The sequence below is a fragment of the Cervus elaphus genome, chromosome 24, assembly GCF_910594005.1.
Source record: "Cervus elaphus chromosome 24, mCerEla1.1, whole genome shotgun sequence".
Lineage (NCBI taxonomy): Eukaryota > Metazoa > Chordata > Mammalia > Artiodactyla > Cervidae > Cervus > Cervus elaphus.
In genome coordinates this window covers 38,956,900-38,979,867 of record NC_057838.1, presented here as the reverse complement: position 1 = coordinate 38,979,867, position 22,968 = coordinate 38,956,900, and the positions used below count along the sequence as shown (strand labels likewise).

The following is a 22,968-nucleotide window of genomic DNA, read 5'->3' as shown; positions in this document are numbered from 1 at the left end:
ACTGTGCAGTATTCCAACACAAAAGAATGTCCTGGGATGAAAATTCATATCAACATGCTTTCAGGATAAAATGGATTAAGAAACATTCTGATTAAATCAGGAATGTTCATCAAGACATGTCCCACCTGCTCCATTTCACTCATTTTCACATTGTTATTCAGTCACACAGTCGTGTTTGACTCTTTATGACCCCATGGACTGTAGCACACCAGGCCTCCCTGTCCCTCACCATCTCCTGGAGTTTGCCCAAGTTCATGGCCATTGCATCGGTGATGTCATCCATCCATCTCATCCCCTGATGCCCTCTGCTCCTTCTGCCCTCAGTCTTTCCTAGCATCAGGAACTTTTCCAATGAGTTGGCTGTTCACATCAGGTGACCAAAATATTGGATCTTCAGCTTCAGCATAAGTCCTTCAAATGAGTATTCAGGGTTGATTTCCTTTAAATTTGACAGGTTCAATCTCCTTGCTGTGCAAGAGACTCTCAGGAGTCTTTTCCAGCATCACAGTTTAAAGGCATCAATTCTTTGGCATTCTACCTTCCCAGCTCTCACAACCATACATGACCACTAGATAGACTATGGCCTAGATTATATGGACCTTTGTCAGCAGATTAACATCTCTGCTTTTTAACACACTGTCTAGGTTTGTGATAGCTTTCCTGTGTTGGTGATATAGTAGTGAGCATTTTCACATTAAGCCCCTAAAAACAAGAGAATTGAATTGTAAACACAGCAAACCCAGTAGAAACTTGGATTAAGACACTTGTCAGGGCAATCTTCCAACTAGCTTTTGCCCCAAAATGTAGAGGTGAAATAATATTTTCATAAATGTCCTAAGATATCAGCAGCTATTTTATAAACTAAAACCTTTTTATGATTCAAAGGCAAACATTCCATTTACATGGAAAAACATAAAACACATAAACTGAGAAGTTACTGAAAAAACACTTTTACAGAACCTTAGTTTTAAAACTCACAACCTTCCTGTGTGACTAGGTTGAAATGTATTGTGTTTGACTAAAACATTTTGCTTTTCAAACTCACAGAGAATGAACAGACTACTGATAAAGTTACAGCCTTCTGTTTGAAATTTAACTTGTTGCTAAACCATCAAAGCAAAGTAGCTTTGAACTTCATCAAAGTCTTTATGTTCAAAGATGAAATTTATTTTTTTAGCTTCACTTTTAGTACGAGAAATAGCACTGCCTATAACTCACAACAAACTAAGCTCCTACTAATTACAACAGAACAATTTTAGCTAATTAGTCTTTAGTAATTTTTCTTTTCAGATACAGCCAGCCACTCTGGGATTCATCCTTCAAAATTTCTGCACTTCTTTAATCTTTCTTCAAATTTACTTTTCTGTGTCTCTATGTGTTTTTATAGAGGAAGAAGTAACCTTTTGTAGCGGGAATATGGTCAATTTATATTTTATACAAAGATTGCAAATGGACAGCAGCTAAAAGGGAATAAAAGAAGGAAAAAGAAGCTTTGAGCTAAAGAATTGAGCTCTTAGGTATCTTCTTAAGAGACGGAGGTAGGAACATTTCATGATCCAGTGTAACATTTTTTATGTGATGAGAGCATCTGTTCTCAAGTCATTAATGACAACCCCTGGGCTATATCTGACTTTCAGTTGTCTGCTGCAGATAGGGTTGACCCATGCAGCGTTTTCATAAAAATTAAACTTAGTCTCTAACATGTAAAAGGTCAAAGCACTGTATGTAAGTAATGGATTCTGGGTTATTCTGAAAAGCGATCAGCTTTGGTAACTGTATGGTCAGGCCACTCAACGTGACTCTTCTCCTGCTCTCTGTACAGGCCCAGCTCAACCAGTATCTGATTCTCCTATATCTTCCTGACTGATATTTCTGGCCCAGGCCCCAGCTAGAGATTGTACTTATCAAAGAAGTGGTGGGGGGCTTGCTCTTATGCTAGTCTCCGTGGTGACTGAAAAGCCAACCTGGCATCAATTCCCCCTATAACTGGCAATCTCCTCTTCTCCCCAGAAGTAAAGACTCCCACCAAGTCCTGCTTGCCTTCTGCAGCACATTGGGGGGTATCACTCCAGGACTTTGCTTCAGACACGTCAGATCCCCCATCCAGTAAACTACTGATGTCTCTGTCACTGACTCCGGGCTCTTTCTTGGGTCTTGATTCTGGGCAAGCACAGGATTTGCAGACCTGTGGGCTGTAGCCCAACAGCAACACTGTTCCTGCATTTCTCACTCATTATTTCACCTATTAATTCACTCATGAAATCATGAATAATTCATTCATTATTTTATTCATTATTTCACTCATTAATAGCAAATGAGTGAAATTCTGATCACTTTTCAGAATAACCCAGAATCCATTATTTACAAAAGCCTGGATGGCTGCGCAGTGAGCACCCCTATAGGAAGAGCACGTCATGGTCTCCGGTTCATTCCAGATCTCACTATCCTTAGTGCTTACACAAAGATGGCTTCACTCATGAACATTACCTTCCTAAGTAATCCAACTGAACAGAAACATAAAGAAGCACAAAAATTTGGTAGGAGACTTTGAGTTCCAAAAATTGCTTTGCAATGCTGGTTTAAATACAACAAAAGTTTAGTTGAATATAAAGCTGAGCAAACAAAGTAAGCTGCAAAGCAGAACGATTAATTCTAGAGCCTAGCCTGTGACAGCCAGGGCAGCAGAAAGGTGTGGGGAATGGGAGATCAGTCTCGGCAACCTTATCAGGTTTAATTGCATAGGTTTAATTGCCCTTGTGGAAATAGGAGATGAGGAGGTTCTGGGCTTAGGAGCTGGATATTTGAAAAGGAGCCCTTTCGCACATGGCTGGGTTTCTCAGGTGGCTCAATGGTAAAGAATATGTCTGTCAATGCAGGAGATGCAGGTTTGATCCCTGGGTCAGGAAACCCTCCTTCAGGAGGAAATAGCAACCCATACCAGATTCTTGCCTGGGAAATCCTATGGACAGAGAAACCTGGTGGGCTACAATCCATGGGATTGCAGAGAATTGGAAACACCTGAGCAACTGAACACACATGCATGCTTAAAGGGCTGCACTCACGCTTAAACCCACCCACAAACCTAGAGAGAAGGCTAGGGAGTTAATCTGTTCTTTATTTTCTTTTTGAAGTGAGGTTGCAGTGAGATGGGAGACTTGGAGGGAGCGGCTACTTCAATGAAGAATTCATGATTGGGGGTATATATCTCACATGATTCAGGTTCCATATGCATTTTACATATAATAGACCCTCATTTGGGGATTTCATATTTGTGAATTCACCTGCTCCCTAAAATGTATTTGTAACGCCTTAATCAGTATTTGTGCACTTTTGTGGTCATTCTCAGATATGTTCAAAGTGGTGAAAAATCCGAATCACTCCAGATGCATGTTTCCAGCTGAGGTGGAAGACAGCAATGCTCTCTGCCTTGTTTCAGAGCTCAAACTGTAAAATAGGGCCCCTTTTCTATATATTTAGTGCCCCTTTTTTGGCATCTTTGTGCTTTTTGTTGACTCCGCTGTTTAAATTGAAACTCAAGCATAATGCTGAGACGTTATCTAATCTCAAGCACACAGAGGCCGTGCTGGCCTTATGGAGAAAAACCCATGTTAGGTAAGTTTTGTTTAGGCTTGAGTTACAGGGTTCCTGACCATGAGGTTAATGTTAGCAAACCAACAATGTCTATTACATAAGATGCCTTTAAATAGAAACATCCATAAAACAAGGTTATGTACCGAATGGAGGATGGAAACCATATGACCCAAGGTTTGCAGGAACCCGCCAACCCTACTTTTCCTAAAAGTGATGCTGTAGTATCTACAAATTCATTTTTACAGGTGACTGATAAGAAAAAGTGACCATAGATAGTAGGCTACATTGGGCCAATACATTAACATAATACAGTTCCCAGGCTGGTTATATCCCTGGTTCCTGGGGAAACCCACAATAGCTGTTGGGTATGGACACTTCTTCAACCAAGGCTAAGAACAATCTCATGTTGACATGGGAGGGGGAAATTCTCCTAAAGATCAGATTCACACTGAACATTACAAAAATGGTAATATGTTCTACAAATGAGAGTGAACAGACCAACAAATCACAGATTAACATCAATGATATCCTGAACTTAAAGAACAACATAATGAAAGAAGTGACCTAAATAAACTTTAAACAATTGAAGTAATAAGAAAATGAAGGTGGGTGTCAAATACTCAGAAAAAATAGGATGCTCTAAGGAGAGAACAGAAACATATGGAAAAGAATCAGACAGAAAGTCTAGACAAGAAAAATATAATCACTGAAATTAACAACTCAAAGGACAGTTTCATAGTAAATTAGGCAGAGAAGAAAGATTAGTGAACTGAAGACAAGAACTAAGTAAGCAGAGATAGAAAACATGAAAGACAGGTTAACAGACATGGTGAAATGAAAAATTTCAACATACATTTATAAAGGAAAATCAAAAGGAGTAAGGAGCAGGCAAACAAAATGGGAAGAGATAACAGCTATGAAATCATCAGTTACCATAAGACATGTATTTCAAGATCTGGGAGTCATAACCTAGAATTGTCTACATATGATAACAGTTTACCTTTGAACAGCATGCACTGTGTGCCAGGCACTGCTCCAGATGCCTAACAATAATATTGTCCTCATTTAGCCCTCACACCTGATGGAAGTAAATTCTACTGTTATCTTTGATTTACAGCTGAAAAGTTGGGAAAATAGGTTCAATATTTGTCTAAAGTTACATGGCTGCTAAGAGGAAGGATTTCAATCCACACAGCCTGGCTCCAGTCCCTGCATATTTAAAATTACATTTTATAGCAGAACTATTTTTGGAAGAATAAGGGCAAGTAACACACTCACTGAGACCAAAAGAGAGAAGAGAAGAAAAACAAAACAGTACTGACGATCAATGGAAACTCACAAAATGAACTTCTAGAATATTAAAAAAAGGTCATAGATGCATGAATGAGGGTGCACAAAAGAAATAAATGTGGGTAAATCTAAAAAAAAAAAAAACAAAAAACAAACACTGATATGAAATAAGAATAAGTCTCCTAGGGCAAATACACACATCTGTACTTTCTCTCTTCCTCTGAGAGATTCCCCAAAGTAAGATGTAAGAGCAGTAAAGATATTTTTTGAAGGCACAAACTCAACAAAAACAGGTAATAGAAGAGCAAAGTGCAATAAAATTTTGGAAACTAGAAAGTAGAAGTGATGGTATTGAGAGTTTGACATAATAGAGAAAGATGTCTTTAAACTCACAGTGAGGAAAGGAATGCGAGGAAGTGGTAAAGTCGGAATTTTAAGCAATTGTTAGGTACTCAGCTTCCCTGTCCCACCTACATACCACTCCACATCAGGACAGAGGAGGCTTAACTCTCTAAAGAGGGTAAAACATAGGATGACAACAGGTCACTAGGCAGTTTTGATAGAGGATCTTGTGAGGAAACAGGTGGCTTAAGTAAATATATATGTACACACACTGGATGCCGCAGTCTCTTAGGCCTCTTCTCCCATCTGGCTTCCAAATGCCAATGGAGACTTACATCATCCAAAGGGGCGTTTGGACTGTCTGTCAATCAGGCATGCCAGTACAATAACTTTTAGAACATATGCTCCAGAACAATCACAGCTATCCTTCATCCTTTCTTGAGAAAATTGAGGACACGGTGCTCTAAGACATTGAACACCAAGAACAAGATTATAGCTGAAGGAAGATCCTGGAAATACAGCCTTACCTCTAATGTGCCGGAAAACCAAATCTAAACTGGAGCACCCCAAAACCTCCAAAAAACGATTTCTCCAGGGAGGTAAAATAGAATACTGGACACCTCTCAAAAATTTGAGAAGAGATTCAGAAAACTGGCCAAAATTTTGGCTGACATAAGCATCTCTCTCTCTCTCTTTAGTCACTAAGTCATGACCGACTCTTGCAACCCCATGGACTGTAGCCTGCCAGGCTCCTCAGTCCATGGGAATCTCCAGGCAAGAATACTGGAGTGGGTTGCCATTTCCTTCTCCAGACATAAGACCATAGAAAAACAGAAAATTTAAAAGTAAGATTACTAATTTGAAGGAAAATAATTATGCATGGAAGGAAAAACAATCATAATTATAGTGTGCTACAAGAGTCAGCTCTGAATATCATTTATAAATTCATAGTAATATAAACACTGAATATTGACCTAATTCAAATTCTGACCCAATAAAAGCCTGAGATAAAATGCCCTGAATTAATGCATATTCAAATGTTAACCATTGACATATGGAGGCAGGTGAAATGTTTATTCTCTGTGGAGGTTTGAATGAAGATTGGGTTGAGGAATGGGCTTGTCATCACTTGGGACTCTATCCAATCAAAGTACAGAGAATGGAATATAGTGTGGATTTCCCTATTTTTAATTTTTGTGTTTTTGTACGAGCTGTGAGTTTAAAAATGCTGTTACTTTCATAAACCTCATAGAAAAGCAACCTTACATTTCTGTGGTGGCAAGGTGGTGGTATGAAAGTGTTAAACTATCAGCTATCAAATTTGATAGCCAACAGTAATACTCAAAATTGAAAAATCAAGAGGTAGCAAATAAGCAAATAATTTCAAAAAAATGAAGTAACTAAGAGTCAACGAAAAAGTTGAAAGTTGTTCCCTCTAGGAAAGGAGAAATAAATAGGATGTGAGCAGACGTCTGGCATTTTTCTTAAAAACAAACAAGAAACTCCCAAACTATGAAGAAGTATGCATAGGCTTAACATTATTTCAGATATAAAAGAAAAACTAGAAAATAAAAGAAACAGTAGCAATAATATGTAATTAATGGTGTTATAAAATTTAACTAAACTACTGGACAACAATAATATTAATATAGCATCCAGGAGGAGGGAAATACAGTTTAAAAATTTTTTCTATTGTTGGAGACATTAAGTTTAGAATTTGTTAAATATGTCTTGTAAATTTTCTAGGGTGATTAATATAAGAAAATAATAGAGTATATAACATTTGATGTTACTGAAGGAAAAATAAATTCTCACTCAGTCCAAAGAAAAGAACACAAATATTAACATTTCTGTATTAATATATTAATATTTAAACTATAAGGCAAAATGCTTTATTAGAGATAGTGGGTCACCTCATACTGACCAAAAATATACCCATTCTAAACTTTCATACATCAATAATTTATTAATTACAAAAAGCAAAATAATCAGAAATATCAGATGAACAGCAATCTACCATCACTGTGATAGAAACTGATAGATTAATTAGATAAAGCATCATTAATGATATATATGATTTGATAACAATTGCTGACTTTAACCCAAAGAACATAAGGAGGACACTTCTCTTGTCAATAGGCCATTAGGTCAGAAATCAGTAACCAAAGACGACTAGAAAAATTCCATATGCTTGGAAATTTAAAAACACACATCTGACAATTCATGGATCCAAGAGAAAATCACAATGAAATCATAAAATTTATAGACAGTGTGAAAGTGTTAGTTGCTCAGTCATGTCCAAATCTTTGCAACCCCAGAGACTGTAGCTCCCCAGGCACCTCTGTCCATGGCAAGAATACTGGAGTGGGTTGCCATTCCCTTCCCCAGGGGATCCTTCCAACCTAGGGATCGAACCCAGGTATCACGCATTGTAGGCAGATTCTTTAACATCTGAGCCACCAGGGAAGACATAAAATTAAACCAATAAATATACTAAATGTCAGAACCCTGGTTTACAGCTAAAGCTGTGCTTTTGAGAAAATTTAAAGTCATACATATTTAAATTAGAACAGAAGAAAGGTAAGGAGTTAACTACACAATTTAAGGGATTAAGAAAAGAACAGTAAAATAATCCAAGAAGTTGGAAATAACAGTGAGCATAAGAGTGAAATGAATGAAATATAGTATAAAAATTCAAAAGCAAGGAATAACATTAAATTCTGAAAGGTTTGATACTAAAATAATACTCAGAATGAAATAGGGAATGTATCTATTGATAAAGCACAGACAAGAAGGTTGAGAAGGTGCTTCAAAACAACTTTTGGGCAATTCATTAGAAAACAAAAACCAAATGGATATAATTCCTAGAAGAAAAAACACAATTTACCACAAAGAAGGAGATAGTATGGTTGGTTCTACAACTATTCAAATGATTTAATCAATAGTTAAAATATTTCCTGAATGAGAACTCCAGGCCCAGACAGTTTTATTTGTATGCTTTACTTCTTATTCAAGAAGTAGACAATTTCAATATTTTTCAAAATCTTATAGGGAATATAATATAAGAAGTAATCCTATATTCATTTATAGAGACAAATAACTTTGATACTAAAGCCAAAAAAGTACAGCATGAGAGAAGAAAAGAAAATCTCCTATATTGATATATGTGCAAAATACTAAACAAAATACTGACAGATAGTAACATCCAACTATTAAAAAACATAAAAGCCAATCAGAAACTAACCCAGGACTAGAAGGTAGGTTAATACTAAAAATGGTTCACTGTATTAACAGGTTAAAGGAGAAAAACAGAATGACTATATCAGTAAATGTAGGGAAAGCATTTACAAAAATAAAGAATTCCTGATTAAAAACTAACAGAGAAGAACTGCCTCAACTTGATAAAGAGTTATGTATGAAATCTAGAGTGACCATCATACCAAATGGTGAAACAGTCACTCTTGAAAATCAAGAGCAAGACAGCGATATTCAGGCTCAAAATACTTATTCAACACTGTACTGGGTGAGAGAAAGTGCACTCATATAAAAGCTATAAAAGGAGCCCAAAACTCACACTGTTTTCAAACAATACGATTTTCCAAACACAAAATTCCAAAAAAGCCAGAGACATAACCACACATTGCTTTACAGTTGGTTAAGAATGGCCTCATTCATCAACTGAGCTGGTAGAGTTGATTTCCCCTCTGAAATAAAATAAACAAGTTTATCTACCTCACAAGATATACAAAACCAATTCTAGGTAATTAAAGACTTAAATGCAAAGAGGAGAATATTAAACTTTTATAAGTATATTTAAGAAAATGTTTTTACCATTTCAGGATAAGGAAGAAAAAAATTTAAACAACTCATGAGAGAACGTGAGCTATAAAAAAATATCAATACTTTAATGTAAAATTAAGAACATCTGTTCATCATTTGACAACATCAAGGAAAAATAAAAAACCTAGCCACTAAAACGGAGAAACATATATAACTGGCAAAGGATTAATCCAGATTATACAAAGAACTCTTAAGTTTAAAAAAAAAAAAGACTACCATACAGTGAAAAAGTATCTGGATAACACAAGTGGTCAACAAATATATTAAAATGAACTTAATTTCACTGTAATTATAGAAATGCAAATTAAAACCAAAATTACATTTTAATTTAAAAATAAAAAAGAAAACTGAAAAGTGAAATACAACTTTGTATTCACTAGATTTGCACAATTTAAAACACAGAACAATAATAAATGTTGACAAATATTAACAGATATTCACAAATATAATGTTGACATGAAAAGTAATATAGATGTAAGAATGCTGTTTGATGTCATTACATAAAAGTTTAGAAATTAAAAAGGTAAAAATTTTATCTGTTGCTTAGAAACACATACATATTTATTCAAAAAAAGACAAAAAAAGAAACATATAAATCAGAACAGTGACCACCTATTCAGAGGGAGCTTAAGAGAGAAGGAAATGTCATCAAGGTGAGTTACCAGCTAAGTTTAATTGTACTTTGAATTTTTAAATCTTAAGATAAGTGGTAGCTACACAGCATTCTTTATACTTTTCTCCATACCATTTGCATGTCTAATATAATTCATGATTAAAATGTATTGTACCTTGAAATAGGTAAAATGAAAACATTTTAACAAAGAATGACAGGAAATTCAAGAATAAGAGAAGTAAAACTAATTGTCAACAAAGCAAAGATACTTGTAGTTTTGGAGGTACTATCCTAACATTTTGTGGTTGGAATTAAAAGTCTGTCAAAAACACCTGGAAACATGCTTCAAAAATCATACACATGCAACATAACAGCAAATCACTAAGAAAATGTCTACAATTCAAACACTGCATTACTTCATGTATTTTTCCCCTCCCTAAATTTTGTGATTGTTCCACAAAGAATCTGTTAAAAGGGATAAAGAATGCTTATATAAAGCAGGCTGCTTAAACTACGAATGAGCTTTTCACCTTCATTTAATTACAAATACTATTTTTAAGCATCTTGAACAGTAAGGTAAAATTTCATTGCATTTTCATCAGTGTTAAAAGTGCTACACTGAAGATAATGTTATTTATTCATTTCTCCACAAAGAACATTTTGAATATATTTTTCCATGACTAACAGAAACAAAGAAGTATTACTAAGCTTGCAAACATAGCTATAGTGAACAATTAGAACATTTTTCAACAACACTTCATTAATTGTTTACCTGCGGCAAAACCAGTCACGGCTCCCCTGTAGTCATGAGTACCTAGAAGGATATACTTGGAGGAATACAAGTCTCCTTATTAACCCCTTCTTTCAGTGAATGTATTACATCCCTTCAAGGCCTCCATGTGAAAGCAATGCTTTCTAATGCGTTGTAACTTAAAACTCTGACATATTAAATAGTCTCCACTTTTTGCCACCTTCTTTGGCTTCTTTACCAGAAACTTGTATCTCAGCCTGTACCTCCAAAATTCATTTTTATCTTCTCAGCTCAATCAGGCATCATACTAAGAATACCCAACACTGCTCTTCATAACTTCCAAAAACCACATGTGAAACCATCAAAAAACATTACAAAACAAACAAGACTAAAGAATATCACTGTATGTCAAAAACCACAAAAGCAATCACATGCCAAGCATATGAGAAAATAAAACTTATGAGGCAGATAAGGATAAACTGCAGGGAAACTCAAGGGACTAAATGGTACATTCTCGGTTTTCTTTATGAAAGAGAGAAATCACAACAAAAGTAGCAAGGTATTCTGTACCTTACTCCCCATACTTATCCTGACGGGATGCACCCAAAAGAGAAATTCAAGGACAGTAGTACCAAGTCAAAAATAGAAAAACTTGGTTGGGAGAAGCAATCCACTCCATGTGTTCTTGCTTCCTTTTAAGATTTTCTGGGTTTGCCAAGAATGAAAGGCCCAGTCATTCCTTACCAGGCCCATTTCTCATGAAAAGGTTTTCAGAGAGCAACCAGGAGGGATAAGACAAGCTCTCCCTCTAGGAAAAAGCAGGCTTGCTTACTGCTTGCTATGAAAGAGGTGGATTCTCTAATCTCAGTGCTCCTCCTAGAATGCAGCATCCATCCTGGCTAAGTCCTATCACCTCTGTGGGACCTGAGGGCAAGGGGAATTGAAACATGGAGCTTGCTATAAGTGAGTAATAAACCTCTTTGTTACTGATCCAGGAAATCGTGTCTTCTGGTAGCATCCATAAAACAGCAACAGGCTGGCTTATTAGCTTCTAAGTGGGGTAAAATAAAATCCCAGACTCAACAACTTTATCCCACTTTGCCTATAAATTACTGGCCATGAAGTAGGGGCAGACTGCAAAAGGCATGATATACTTTCAGAAGTACTTTCAAACAAGTTACATTCTCCAGGAAGAATAGACCGAGGAAAACCTTGTAAGTTAATGATACTTTTTCAGATATTGGAAGAACAGACTAAGGAAAAACTTGTAAGTTAAAGATACTTTTTCAGATATTAGAAAAGCATAGCATACAGTAAAAATATCCTTCAATATTTCTATATGTATTAAGAAATATACTTAAATATGTGAAAGTCATTCTGTGTCCGACTCTTTGTGACCCCAGGGATAGTCCATGGAATTCTCCAGGACAGAATACTGGAGTGGGTAGATGTTCCGTTCTCAAGGGGATCTATGCAACCCAGGGATTGAACCCAGGTCTACCACATTGCAGGCAGATTCTTTACCAGCTGAGCCACCAGGGAAGCCCCAATATACTGGAGTGGATAGCTTATTCCTTCTCTAGTGGATCTTGCTGACCCAGGAATCAAACGGGGGTCTCCTGCATTGCAGGCAGATTCTTCACCAGCTGAGCTACCAGGGAAGCCCCTACTTAAACACAGTTAGAAGAAATAATGTATTTTGTGAAAGACTCCTGGCAATACAAAATTAAGACTCGAAATTGCACCTTCCCCTGTAGATCAGAGAAGTGCATCTGACCTCTGCAAATTCAGGGTAATCAACTGACATGTGTGTATAAAGGCTGACTTTGGACAAAATTTGCTTTCTAACCTATTAAAACTTTTAAGCATAAAAATTGGAGGACCAAATTAAAATAGGAAGAAAGACTGCCTCTAAGAGCCAAAATGACATTTTAGAAAACTGACTATATCTTCAGGATAATACAAGCAAACAGATGTGGCTTCAACAAATCAGAAACAGAAATTCATAGGAAAGAACAACCTGAAATAAAAAGTATTTCAAGAAATAAGACAAAAATAATCCCTTTCTACCCTTTTAAGAATATAAATAAATCAAACATACAACTAATAGATACATGAAAATTTCCTAAATTCTTTATGGGAGTGGAAATATAACAAAATAAATTTTCAAGTTCTAAGCAAAGCAGATTAAGAGATCTAAACCAAGCTACATGTTGGAAAATTAAATATATATGTATATATATATTTACACACACATATGCTATGCTGTGTTTAATCACTCAGTGCTCAACTGTTCGCAACCCCATGGACTACAGCCTGCCAGGCTCCTCTGTACATGGGGATTCTCCTGGCAAGATCACTGGAGTGGGTTGCCATGCCCTCCTCCAGGGGATCTTCCCAACCCAGGGATCAAACCCAGCTCTCCCGAATTGCAGGTGGATTCTCTACCGACTAAGCCACCAGGGAAGCTGAAGAATACTGGAGTGGGTAGCCTATCCCTTTTTCAGGGGATCTTCCTGATCCAAGAATAGAACCAGGGTCTCCTGCAAACTATCAAATTACCCAGGGAAGATACAGGTTAAAAAAAAAAAAATATATATATATATATATATATTCAAAGAGAGAAAAAAAAAAAAACCCAGAAAACAAAAGAAGTGAAAGAGCAAGAAGTATGAAAAAAAGAACACACAGAATATAATGGCAGGAATAAAACCAACCACTGCCATTATAAAAACAGAAAGCAAAAGAATAAGCCATGCATTAAATGACACATCATCAATTTATTAATGGCTTGTGGCAGTAGGGGAAGACTACTACCACATTATCAGAATATCTGCATTTTAATTTCGGAATAACTGAGGTGTAAAGAACTAAAAGAAATCTTAGAACCAAGGTAATAATGATATGCATTATACATGAAACACACAAAAACAAAGACAGACTAGTAAAAAGAAAGAAAAAGTAGAAAATGGTCTAAATATACATCAGGAAGATAAAGACTAAATTAGGTCTCTGGTCTCAATTCTAAATTCCCAACTAAAAAGCATGTGATTTCCTCAGGATGGGACATGGGTTCACCCTGGTCCAATTAACAAGGTACAGACTTTGTCTCCAGAGCCAGACCTCACTGAAGGTCATCGTGAGCTGGGCAAAACTGCAATGGAGGTCAAAGATATGTGACGTTCTTTTCTTTCTCACTGCCTTTGTTCCTTTATATTTTCAGATATGTTAGATGTAATTCTCTAATTTCAATGTTCTGCCAGAGCAAAGGTCATGACTGACAATTCGATCATATTCTTTTTAGTTCTATCATAGTACAAAGCACAGAGTAACTAATGAATAAACACATCCTTAACTAGATTCTTTTTCCTCCCTTAAACAGAATCCTTACAAAATAGTCAAACAGAAAACAGGCATGCATACATACATCCACATTCACTCACACACACACACATACACATTTTAAACTCTGCTTTGTGCAGTATATAGAGATAAAAAACATATTGAATTAATTTCTCAGCCTATTTCCTTAATTAATAAAAATCCTCATATTGTTTCTGAAATGCAAAACGACCACACAAAGTCAGTTACATATTTTTAAATGTTGGATCTGTTATACATGTAAACACACACTTACAGGCAAACTGGAGCTTAGCTTCTCTGCTGACAATTGTCCCAACTGAATTTGTAGCAAAGCATTGATAACTTCCTGTATCCCAATTTCTGTTGGGGTTAATAACCACAAGATTTCCTCTGATCAGCTTATAACGATACTCCATACTCAAATCAATATCGCTTCCATTCAGCTGCCATCTGTAAAACAAATGTCCAGGATTTCTCCCTTAGTAAAATTTTTTTTAAAAACCTACATAATAGAATCTACTTTAAACATCAGCTCTCTTATAAATGAAAGGGAACAAATATATCATTCAACTGTTACGTAACTGGAAATCAAAGATGCCCCAGTTTTGTTTTTTGTTTTTTTTTTAAACAGAAACAAAAGGTTAAATTATAGTAGAAAGTACAACAGAGTAGTATCTAAAAGCTGAAAGTTTTCAAGATTTTCTGAAGAGGTGAAAATAATTTAGTTTGTTCACTAGGGGCAAAATTAGTCTAGGTCTGCACAGGCAAAGATGAAGTAGAAAGTTGAGGTAATTATCTCATACACTTCAGGCCAGTCTCATGCTGCTGATGAAGGAGGGGGGAAGCACATTTCTTTGATTTATCCAGACTGACTGAGCACATTTAATAAATTAATTGGGTAAGTGTTCAACTATCCATTTCAATTTGTCTGGGTAAAAACCTATCCCCAAGGCACCTTCGGCTCGTCTAAGCCATCACAGAGCTATTTACTAAATGGTACACTGTGGTAAAAGACCCTAAATGCCACCTAGAGGGTCGGAAACAATAAAGGCACTAAGCTGAGAGCCATATTTATCAATGGGAAGCCAAAAGAAAAAAACAAAGAAGTTGGTTTTTAAATAAGAGTTTTTAAACAGAAAAACCAGAATTTTTTTAAACAGCAAGCACACCTGACACATCAAAGTCAAAAGTAGACATTACGTTTAAAAACCCATTAAATATCCCACAATCTCAAGGTGTATAAATTGTATAAAGCCAACGACCTGCCAGAAGACTTGATTTTATAGGAAAATTACACTGGTATCAGGTCTATAAATTTTAGGGTATTATGGCAAAAATCATCTCAATTTCTCTTTATAATAACTTTCAGAAAATGGGTAATAAAACGCCCATTTCACAGATGAGAATTTCAATAAAACAGCTGAGTGAACTGTTGGCAACTTTCTCCAAACTCTTAATTACAGATCAGAACTACTACCCATTTGAATTCTGGCCCAGAGGTTTTTAACCATGTCATGGGTCATATAAAAACTGTATTAATATACCAAATATTTAAACTGGAAATAGTAGCATTGTGAAAGCACATAAAGTATTGTGAAATGTGAACACTATCACAAATCAAAGAGCATAAAGTTAAATGAAATATCACATAGCTGTGAAAAATGTATGAGATTTTGTAAACATAGAAAAGCCTTACAAAGGTGAAAACATTTTTTCAAAATGCAGGTTGATACTATGTATAGAAAGTTTCAAAATATATAAAGTAATATTAAGGAAGTATTAAACATGTTTTAAAATGTATAAAAACAAAACACTTCAAGTTTAAGGTATTTTAGCGCTTTCACAGAGTGAAGAGTGAGAAAGGGTTACAGGGCAAGCACTGAGAAATTTAGCCTTTTAGGTTTGATTTCCTAAACTGAATACTGTTTACATGGATATTCATCATTACACTTGACTATATGTTTATATCATTTTTATACCTGAAATAGCAGAACATAAAACAATTTAATACTAAGAAATGAATACATTTACAAATTTAGTTTCTATTGATCAAAGTAGTATTTTATCATTTGCTCATCTTAAAAATTAAGATTGCCTTGATTTTTCTTTCTATATTCACATACAAGACTCCTAGGTTTAAAGCAAAATTCTGAAATTAAGAGGAAAATCTGGAGGCCTCATGTCTTTTCTTTTGAGCTTACAAGAACAAAATGATAAAGAAATAGAAAACACCAGAACCGCCTTCTCATTTGTGGCAGATCTTTGCTATTGGTTTGATTTTGCTTGGCTTATACAGAAACTCTCATGATCTTTCCCAGGGCAAGTCTATATTTGCATGTGTCTTTTAGGTTACTTTCTTCTATTTGGACTTTAATCCTGCCCTTAGAATTTTGAAGTGAGACCATAAACACCTATTAACCCCTCTTCATTTTATTCCTGCCCAAATCCTAGAACTACGGAAACTCAGAAAAGGAGATTAAGGAAAACTGTTCATTCGCATTCTTTCTGAACACTCTGCACTCTTGATACACAAGGTGGTCTGCAGACCAGGGTCATGAGCACCCTCATTATCATCCGAGAGTATGCTTGAAATGCAGAATCTTAGACACTATCCAGGTCTACTAAGCCAGAAATTAGCATCTTAGTGAAAGCTGCCGGTGTTTAATAGGCCCATTAAAGTTTGGAAGAACTGGTCTATAATATCCCCAAGAAGTAACCATGGACTACCTATTGAGGGACATAGGTAAGAGTTACCCAATCTTGATTTACCCTATTTCATTTTCAAGAACTATTATTCGAAAAATCAACCTTCCTTCCTCCTTTCCTTCTTCATTCTACCCTTCTTCCCTCTCTCCCTTCATCCCTTTTTGGCAAAAAAAAAAAAATATTTGAAAGGGAAGGGAAAAGTGTTAGTTGCTCAGTCGTGTCCCTCTCTTTGCGACCCCACGGACTGTAGCCCGCCAGGTTCCTCTGTCCATGGGACTCTCCAGGCAAGAATACTGGAGTGGGTTACCATCCCTTCTCCAGGGTATCTTCTAGACCCAGGGATTAAGCCTGGTTCTCCCACAATGCAAGCAGATTCTTTAACATCTGAGCCACCTATGAGTGCCTATGTGTCCAGGCTCTACGGAAGGGGTGAAAAAGCTCCTTCATGGAGCTTACATTTTGGGAGAAGCCTTTTTTCTGTTTCTCAGTTCCTGCCCCTCCCCCCGTGTCTAGTCCCAGTCTCTATCCAACCCTACCATTAACAGCAGAATGAACAGAAATGAGACTCATAACCAAGTGCTCCTTGGTTTATGGGTTGAACTCATCATGTGACCATGAGCAATTAACCAAACTCCATTAAACCTAAGATTTCAACATGTAAAATAAAGCCAATGTCAACTTTCCCATACGGTTGTTCTATCAATTTATTTACAAACTGCTGAGAAAAGGAGTAAAGTAAAGGCAAAGGAGAAAAGGAAAGATACACCCATCTGAATGCAGAGTCCCAAAGAATAGCAAGGAGACATAAGAAAGCCTTCCTCAGAGATCAATGCAAAGAAACAGAGGAAAACAATAGAATGGGACAGGTTAGAGATCTCTTCAAGAAAATTAGAGGTATCAAGGGAATATTTCATGCAATGACAGGCACAATAAAGGGCAGAAACAGTATGGACCTAACAGAAGGAGAAGATATTAAGAAGAGGTGGCAAGAATACACAGAAGAACTATACAAAAAAGATCTTCATGACCAATATAACCATGATGGTGTGATCACTCACCTAGAGCAAGATATCCTGGAATGCAAAGTCAACTGGGTCCTAGGAGTTATCACTACCAACAGCTAGTGGAGGTGATGGAATTCCAGCTTAGCTATTTCAAATCTTAAAAGATGATGCTGTGAAAGTGCTGCACTCAATATGCCAGCAATTATGGAAAACTCATCAGTGGCCACAAGACTGGAAAAGGTCACTTTTCATTGCAATCTCAAAGAAAGGCAATGGCAAAGAATGTTCAAACTACCACACAATTGCCCTCATTTCACATGCTTGAAAAGTAATGCTCAAAATTCTCCAAGCTAGGCTTCAATGGTACATAAATTGAGAATTTCTAGATGCTCAAGCTGGATTTATAAAAGGCAGAGGAACCAGAGATCAAATTGCCAACATCCGTTGGATTGTAGAAAAAGTGAGAGAATTCCACAAAAACATCTACTTCTGCTTCATTGACTATGCTTAAGCCTTTGACTGCATGGATCACAACAAATTGTGGAAAATTCTTAAAGAGATGGGAATACCTGACAACCTTACCAGCCCCCTGAGAAATCTGTATGCAGGTCCAGAAGCTACTGTTAGAATGGGACATGGAACAACAGACTGGTTCCAAATTGGGAAAGGAGTATGTAAAGGCTGTATATTGTCACCCTGCTTATTTAACTTATATGCAGAGTACATCATGCAAAATGCCAGGCTGGATGAAGCGCAAGCTTAAATCAAGATTGCCAGGAGAAATTCCAATAACCTCAGATATGCAGATAACACCATCTTTATGTTAGAAAGGGAAGAGGAACTAAAGGGCCTCTTGAGGAAGGTGAAAGAGGAGAGTGAAAAAGCTGCCTTAAAACTCAACATTCAGAAAATGAAGATCATGGCATCCAGTCCCATCACTTCATAGCAAATAGATGGGGAAAAAGTGGAAACAGTGACAGACTTTATTTTCTTGGTCTCCCAAATCACTGCAGGTGGGGACTGCAGCCGTGAAATTAAAAGATGCTTGCTCCTTGGAAGAAAAGCTGTAACAAACCTAGACAGCATATTAAAGAGTAGAGACATTACTTTGCCAACAAAGCCCCATATAGCCAAATCTATGATTTTTCCAGTAGCCATGAATGGATGTGAGAGTTGGACTATAAAGAAAGCTGAGCGCCGAAGAATGGATGCTTTTGAACTGTGGTGTTGGAGAAGACTCTTACAGAGAGTGTCTTGGACTGCAAGGAGATCAAACAAGTTAATCCTAAAGGAAATCAACCCTGAATATTCATTGGAAGGACTGATGCTGAAGCTGAAGCTCCAATACTTTGGCCACCTGATTTGAAGAGTTGACTCATTAGAAAATACCCTGATGCTGGGAAAGACTGAGGGCAGGAGGAGAAGGATATGACAGAAGACAAGATGGCTGGATGGCATCACTGACGCAGCAGACAATGAGCTTGAGCAAGCTCTGGGAGGTGATAAAGGACAGCGAAGCCTGGCATGCTGCAGTCCATGGGGTTGCAAAGAGTCAGACACAACTGAGCGACAGAACAACAACAATAATCAATCAATCAATTTATTTAAACAGTGTATATAAAACCAGTGGCTCATGGTAGTCATCCAACAAATAGGCAGGCACCAGTGTTAACATGGGAGGAGCTTCCATCCAAATCTGCAAGTCTGTCCGTTTGCTTTGTTTTTCTTTTCTTCCACCCTCATAGAGTGTATGTTGGTTAAATGCAACCTGTTTGATTCAATGCTTTGGATCATCTCCTCTCATGTGGAATGAACTGTGTCTTCTACATATGGTTTGTCTGCATTTGTACCTGACTGAGAAGTCAGTGAAACGTGGGATGAAACACATGCTGGGCTTGACCTTCAAAGAATAAATCTGACAGTAAATCACAAGCAGGTGGGCTGAATTTTTAAGCTGCAAACGGTTTGCTAGTTACTAAGTTATTTAATGGCTTGTGGAGGAAGAAGGGAGAACTCCTCTAAATGCAAAGCAGGAAAAATGCAGTTAATTTCACACACTTTTGAATGGAGAACTCATGACAAATGGTACTTGTGGCTTTGTTACCTACAAAGAACAGTACGTATCAAGGAAAAAAGGTTTCAGCTCCAAAGTCTAGAATGTTTATGGCCTGATGAAGCATGCCTGATGGCTTCATTTGAAAATTCTGTTTTCATGTTTAGTTGACGAATAATAAAGGTACAATGGCTATGTGGCAAATTATAAAGATAAATAAAAATGTATAGAAGCACTTCTTCTTGTCTATTTAATAGCTGGAAAGATTTAAGAGATCATAAAATATGTGGGAAAATACCTTATTTCAGTAAGCATCTAAGATGTAAAAGCTATCATATCTCTAAGTTTTGACTGAAGAGCCAAAATAGAAAACATTTCTTACATTATGCATGAATGTCTCTTACTTCTGTTATCTCACTCTTTGTCATATAGACACAATCTGTAAATTATTTCACTGTGCATAAAGGCCAAAACTGCTCTTTTACATACGTTTCTGCTGTAACAAAATTATAACTGCGTTTGTTTTAGTAAACTCATCAGAGTGAAGATATACTTGAGATACTCAGAAGATGGTTAATTTTCTTTTAACAAAGCAATATAATTATTTCTCTCCTTCTTAATACTATTCATCATTAAATGGAACTCATCCCCAGGTGATATAAAATTTCTCAATATCTTATTATACATGGGTTGCTTGTCTTCTTGCTAAAAATACGTTGATTCAAAAGGGTTGTTTTTAAACTCTGCAATGTGTAAGGAACCCGTGAGCCTGGGCATCCAGATGTTATTTATTTTATGCTGAGAAAATAGTGCAATTCACTTCCTAATACAGAAATTCATTTCTGAATATTTTCAATAGAATCTTTTGTATAAGAAATAATCAGTAAGCTTGAAGGCACACAAACATACTCCTTCCACACAGAATGTCTAATAAATTTACAAATTAGACTACATTTCTTTGCAGTAAATGGTAATCCAACTGTCCAGAGTTCGTGAACATCAGGCACAGTGGTAAGACAGTGACAGGTAAATGGTGCATTTAGGTCATAAATTTGGGAAGCTTTCAGAAGTAGACACTGCCTTTTAGCTTTGAACATGCACAATCCTTTGTGAAAGTTAAAAATGTCTACTTTTATGAAGGAATTTTGAAGTTCCTTAGGACTTTAAAGTCTCAGAATGAAATACTTTTTGAAATATGGAAATCGTTTAAAACTTCATAAAAGTAAAATTTGCATATTCCAATTTCATTCCAAAAAGCTTAATGCAGTGATTTGGAGCAAAAGAAGACAGCTCTGGGGCTTCTGGGGTGATGTACACTAGCATTTCAATCATATAACATTTACACTGTGCTCCAGAAGCAGACTAACCTTGTAGCTTCAGTTCAGTGGTAAATGTCACAAGATTAAGCACCTTTGCATAATCATCATCTTGTAACGCTCCTGAATGATCTTGTAAGTTCACTGTCAGTTTTCAGTGTTCAAACGCTCATTCTACATGAATTAGGATTTGCTTTTAGAATCCACAAGTGAGAAATGGTTTATTATTCCTATTTCACAACTCTGATTCTCAAGCAATAGGCTCTCAACCCCTTTAATTGCTTGGTGTGGAGCTTATACGTGAATTTGTTTCTAGGTCAATAATTTGAGGTTCAGGTTCTGGAGGAAGTTGCAGTTCCAGAAGAAGTCCTGGGCCACTTACTCTGCCAGCTGACCTGAGGTAGCATGGATTGGATCAGTCCATTTCTAAATTTCATTTACACATTCTATACAACAGGAACCTGTTATTGGCCTACAATTTCTTTAAGATATCAAGCAGGCCCTTGGGTTAACAGTTTTTGAATCTTAAGTATAAAGCATAGGTGGGGATATTTCAACTGGCAGTTATGACTTTTAAATGATGGAAACAGTAATTGTGACTTCTAAGAAATAACAGAATCATCAATATTGGGGAGTATATGAATCACTGCCTTCCAATACAGAGAACAAACTATGTGTAAGATTCTGTGTATGTCTGTGTGCAAACAGAAGTTTATATAACAATGAGTTAAATTAACATAAAAAGCCTAGATTCTAAGTTTTGAAAGGTACTTTTCAAACCATATAAGCACACTATCAAACACTGCTGAATTCCTACCATCAGTCATAACAGGTAGGTGAGCATACTAGGTGCTCACAGAAGTTTCCTAAATGAAGTAATCTTATTTTACCTTCTAACCTAGCCATCCTAGCCTCCATACAGTCATCCCTCTCACTGTGGTCATCCATATTATCAATAAATATCTCAAAGACAGGGAATGAATGTATAATTATTTTCACTACCATCTAGTTATTATTTATTTATCATACTAGTTATTATTGGATATGGAAACCTCTTTACACAAAACCACACTAGTATGGAATGAGAATCATGAAGATAAACATAGATATATCTTGTTGTCAGTTTAATTTAAGGCACTAAATCCTAACTTGGATGTTCCACTAAAACTTTGTAATAAAAGGTTAGAGAATATCACCCTTTGAAATCGAAACTAACAAAATTCAGTGATAATAAATTGAATGACATCAGGCAGTTTCAAAATGATCTCAGGATGCAATTCATCTCATGGTTGATTGTATTATCCTTCAAGGTAACTACATCAACATATAAAGGTTGGTCAGGAAAATGGAAACATAAACAATACTCCAGAGAAAAACAAATGTTACATATTAGACTTTGATGAAAAACCAAGAAAAAGGCAAAATAATTCACTAAATTCTTTAAAAAGCTGGGGCTGGGTTTTGAAAATATGCCCACATTACACATTTGTTAAATCAACAGGCAATACTTTATTTAGGGTTTGACAGGAAAATTAGGAATTTAATCACAGAAGCAATTTGTGGTTTTAGATGCAGCTTTCAAGTTAATAAGCAAATGCATTTGTGTTCAAATGCAATGTTTGTTAATATGTTTACTGAAGTGATGAGAATAATTGCAGCCCTTGAAAGAATGAATGCCTGAATTTGCATATTCAATACTTTATCCAAAAATAACTAGTTAGGCTTCAGCAATAATTAGTGAAGATACAAATGAGTTAAATTGTGATTCTGTGTTTTTAAAAATCAAGTTTCTAAAATGTGTTTCATGACAGAGATTCCCACTCATTGATAAATTTTAATCATATATAATAAAAAAGACATAAAAAGAGATTAGACCTACACTGGGATTAAAAACAATTTGACTGTTCGGTTTATACAGGTAAAGCCTAGCTCAGATTGACCAGTGGTTATCTTAATATTATTCTGAGAAGAATCAAAGAAGATGGCTGCTCTTTCTGCCATCTCTGCTTCCATTTCAGCTTTTACTGGCAGCATCTTTCTCATTCTCCTCTGGAGAGGCCATGCGTCCCAGGACCCAAGCATGGCCACTGAGACCATTC

The 22,968-nt window shown here is 36.3% G+C and overlaps 1 protein-coding gene across 1 annotated transcript in view; it reads right to left on the bottom strand.

Moving 5' to 3' along the window:
* Positions 1-22,968, bottom strand: part of CNTN3 (contactin 3) — a 393,558-nt gene that overhangs the window by 236,009 nt on the left and 134,581 nt on the right. Inside the window, exon 5 of the mRNA XM_043886672.1 lies at positions 14,065-14,240. Within this exon, the coding sequence (XP_043742607.1) occupies positions 14,065-14,240 (176 nt within the window). The remainder of the gene's footprint in view (positions 1-14,064; positions 14,241-22,968) is intronic.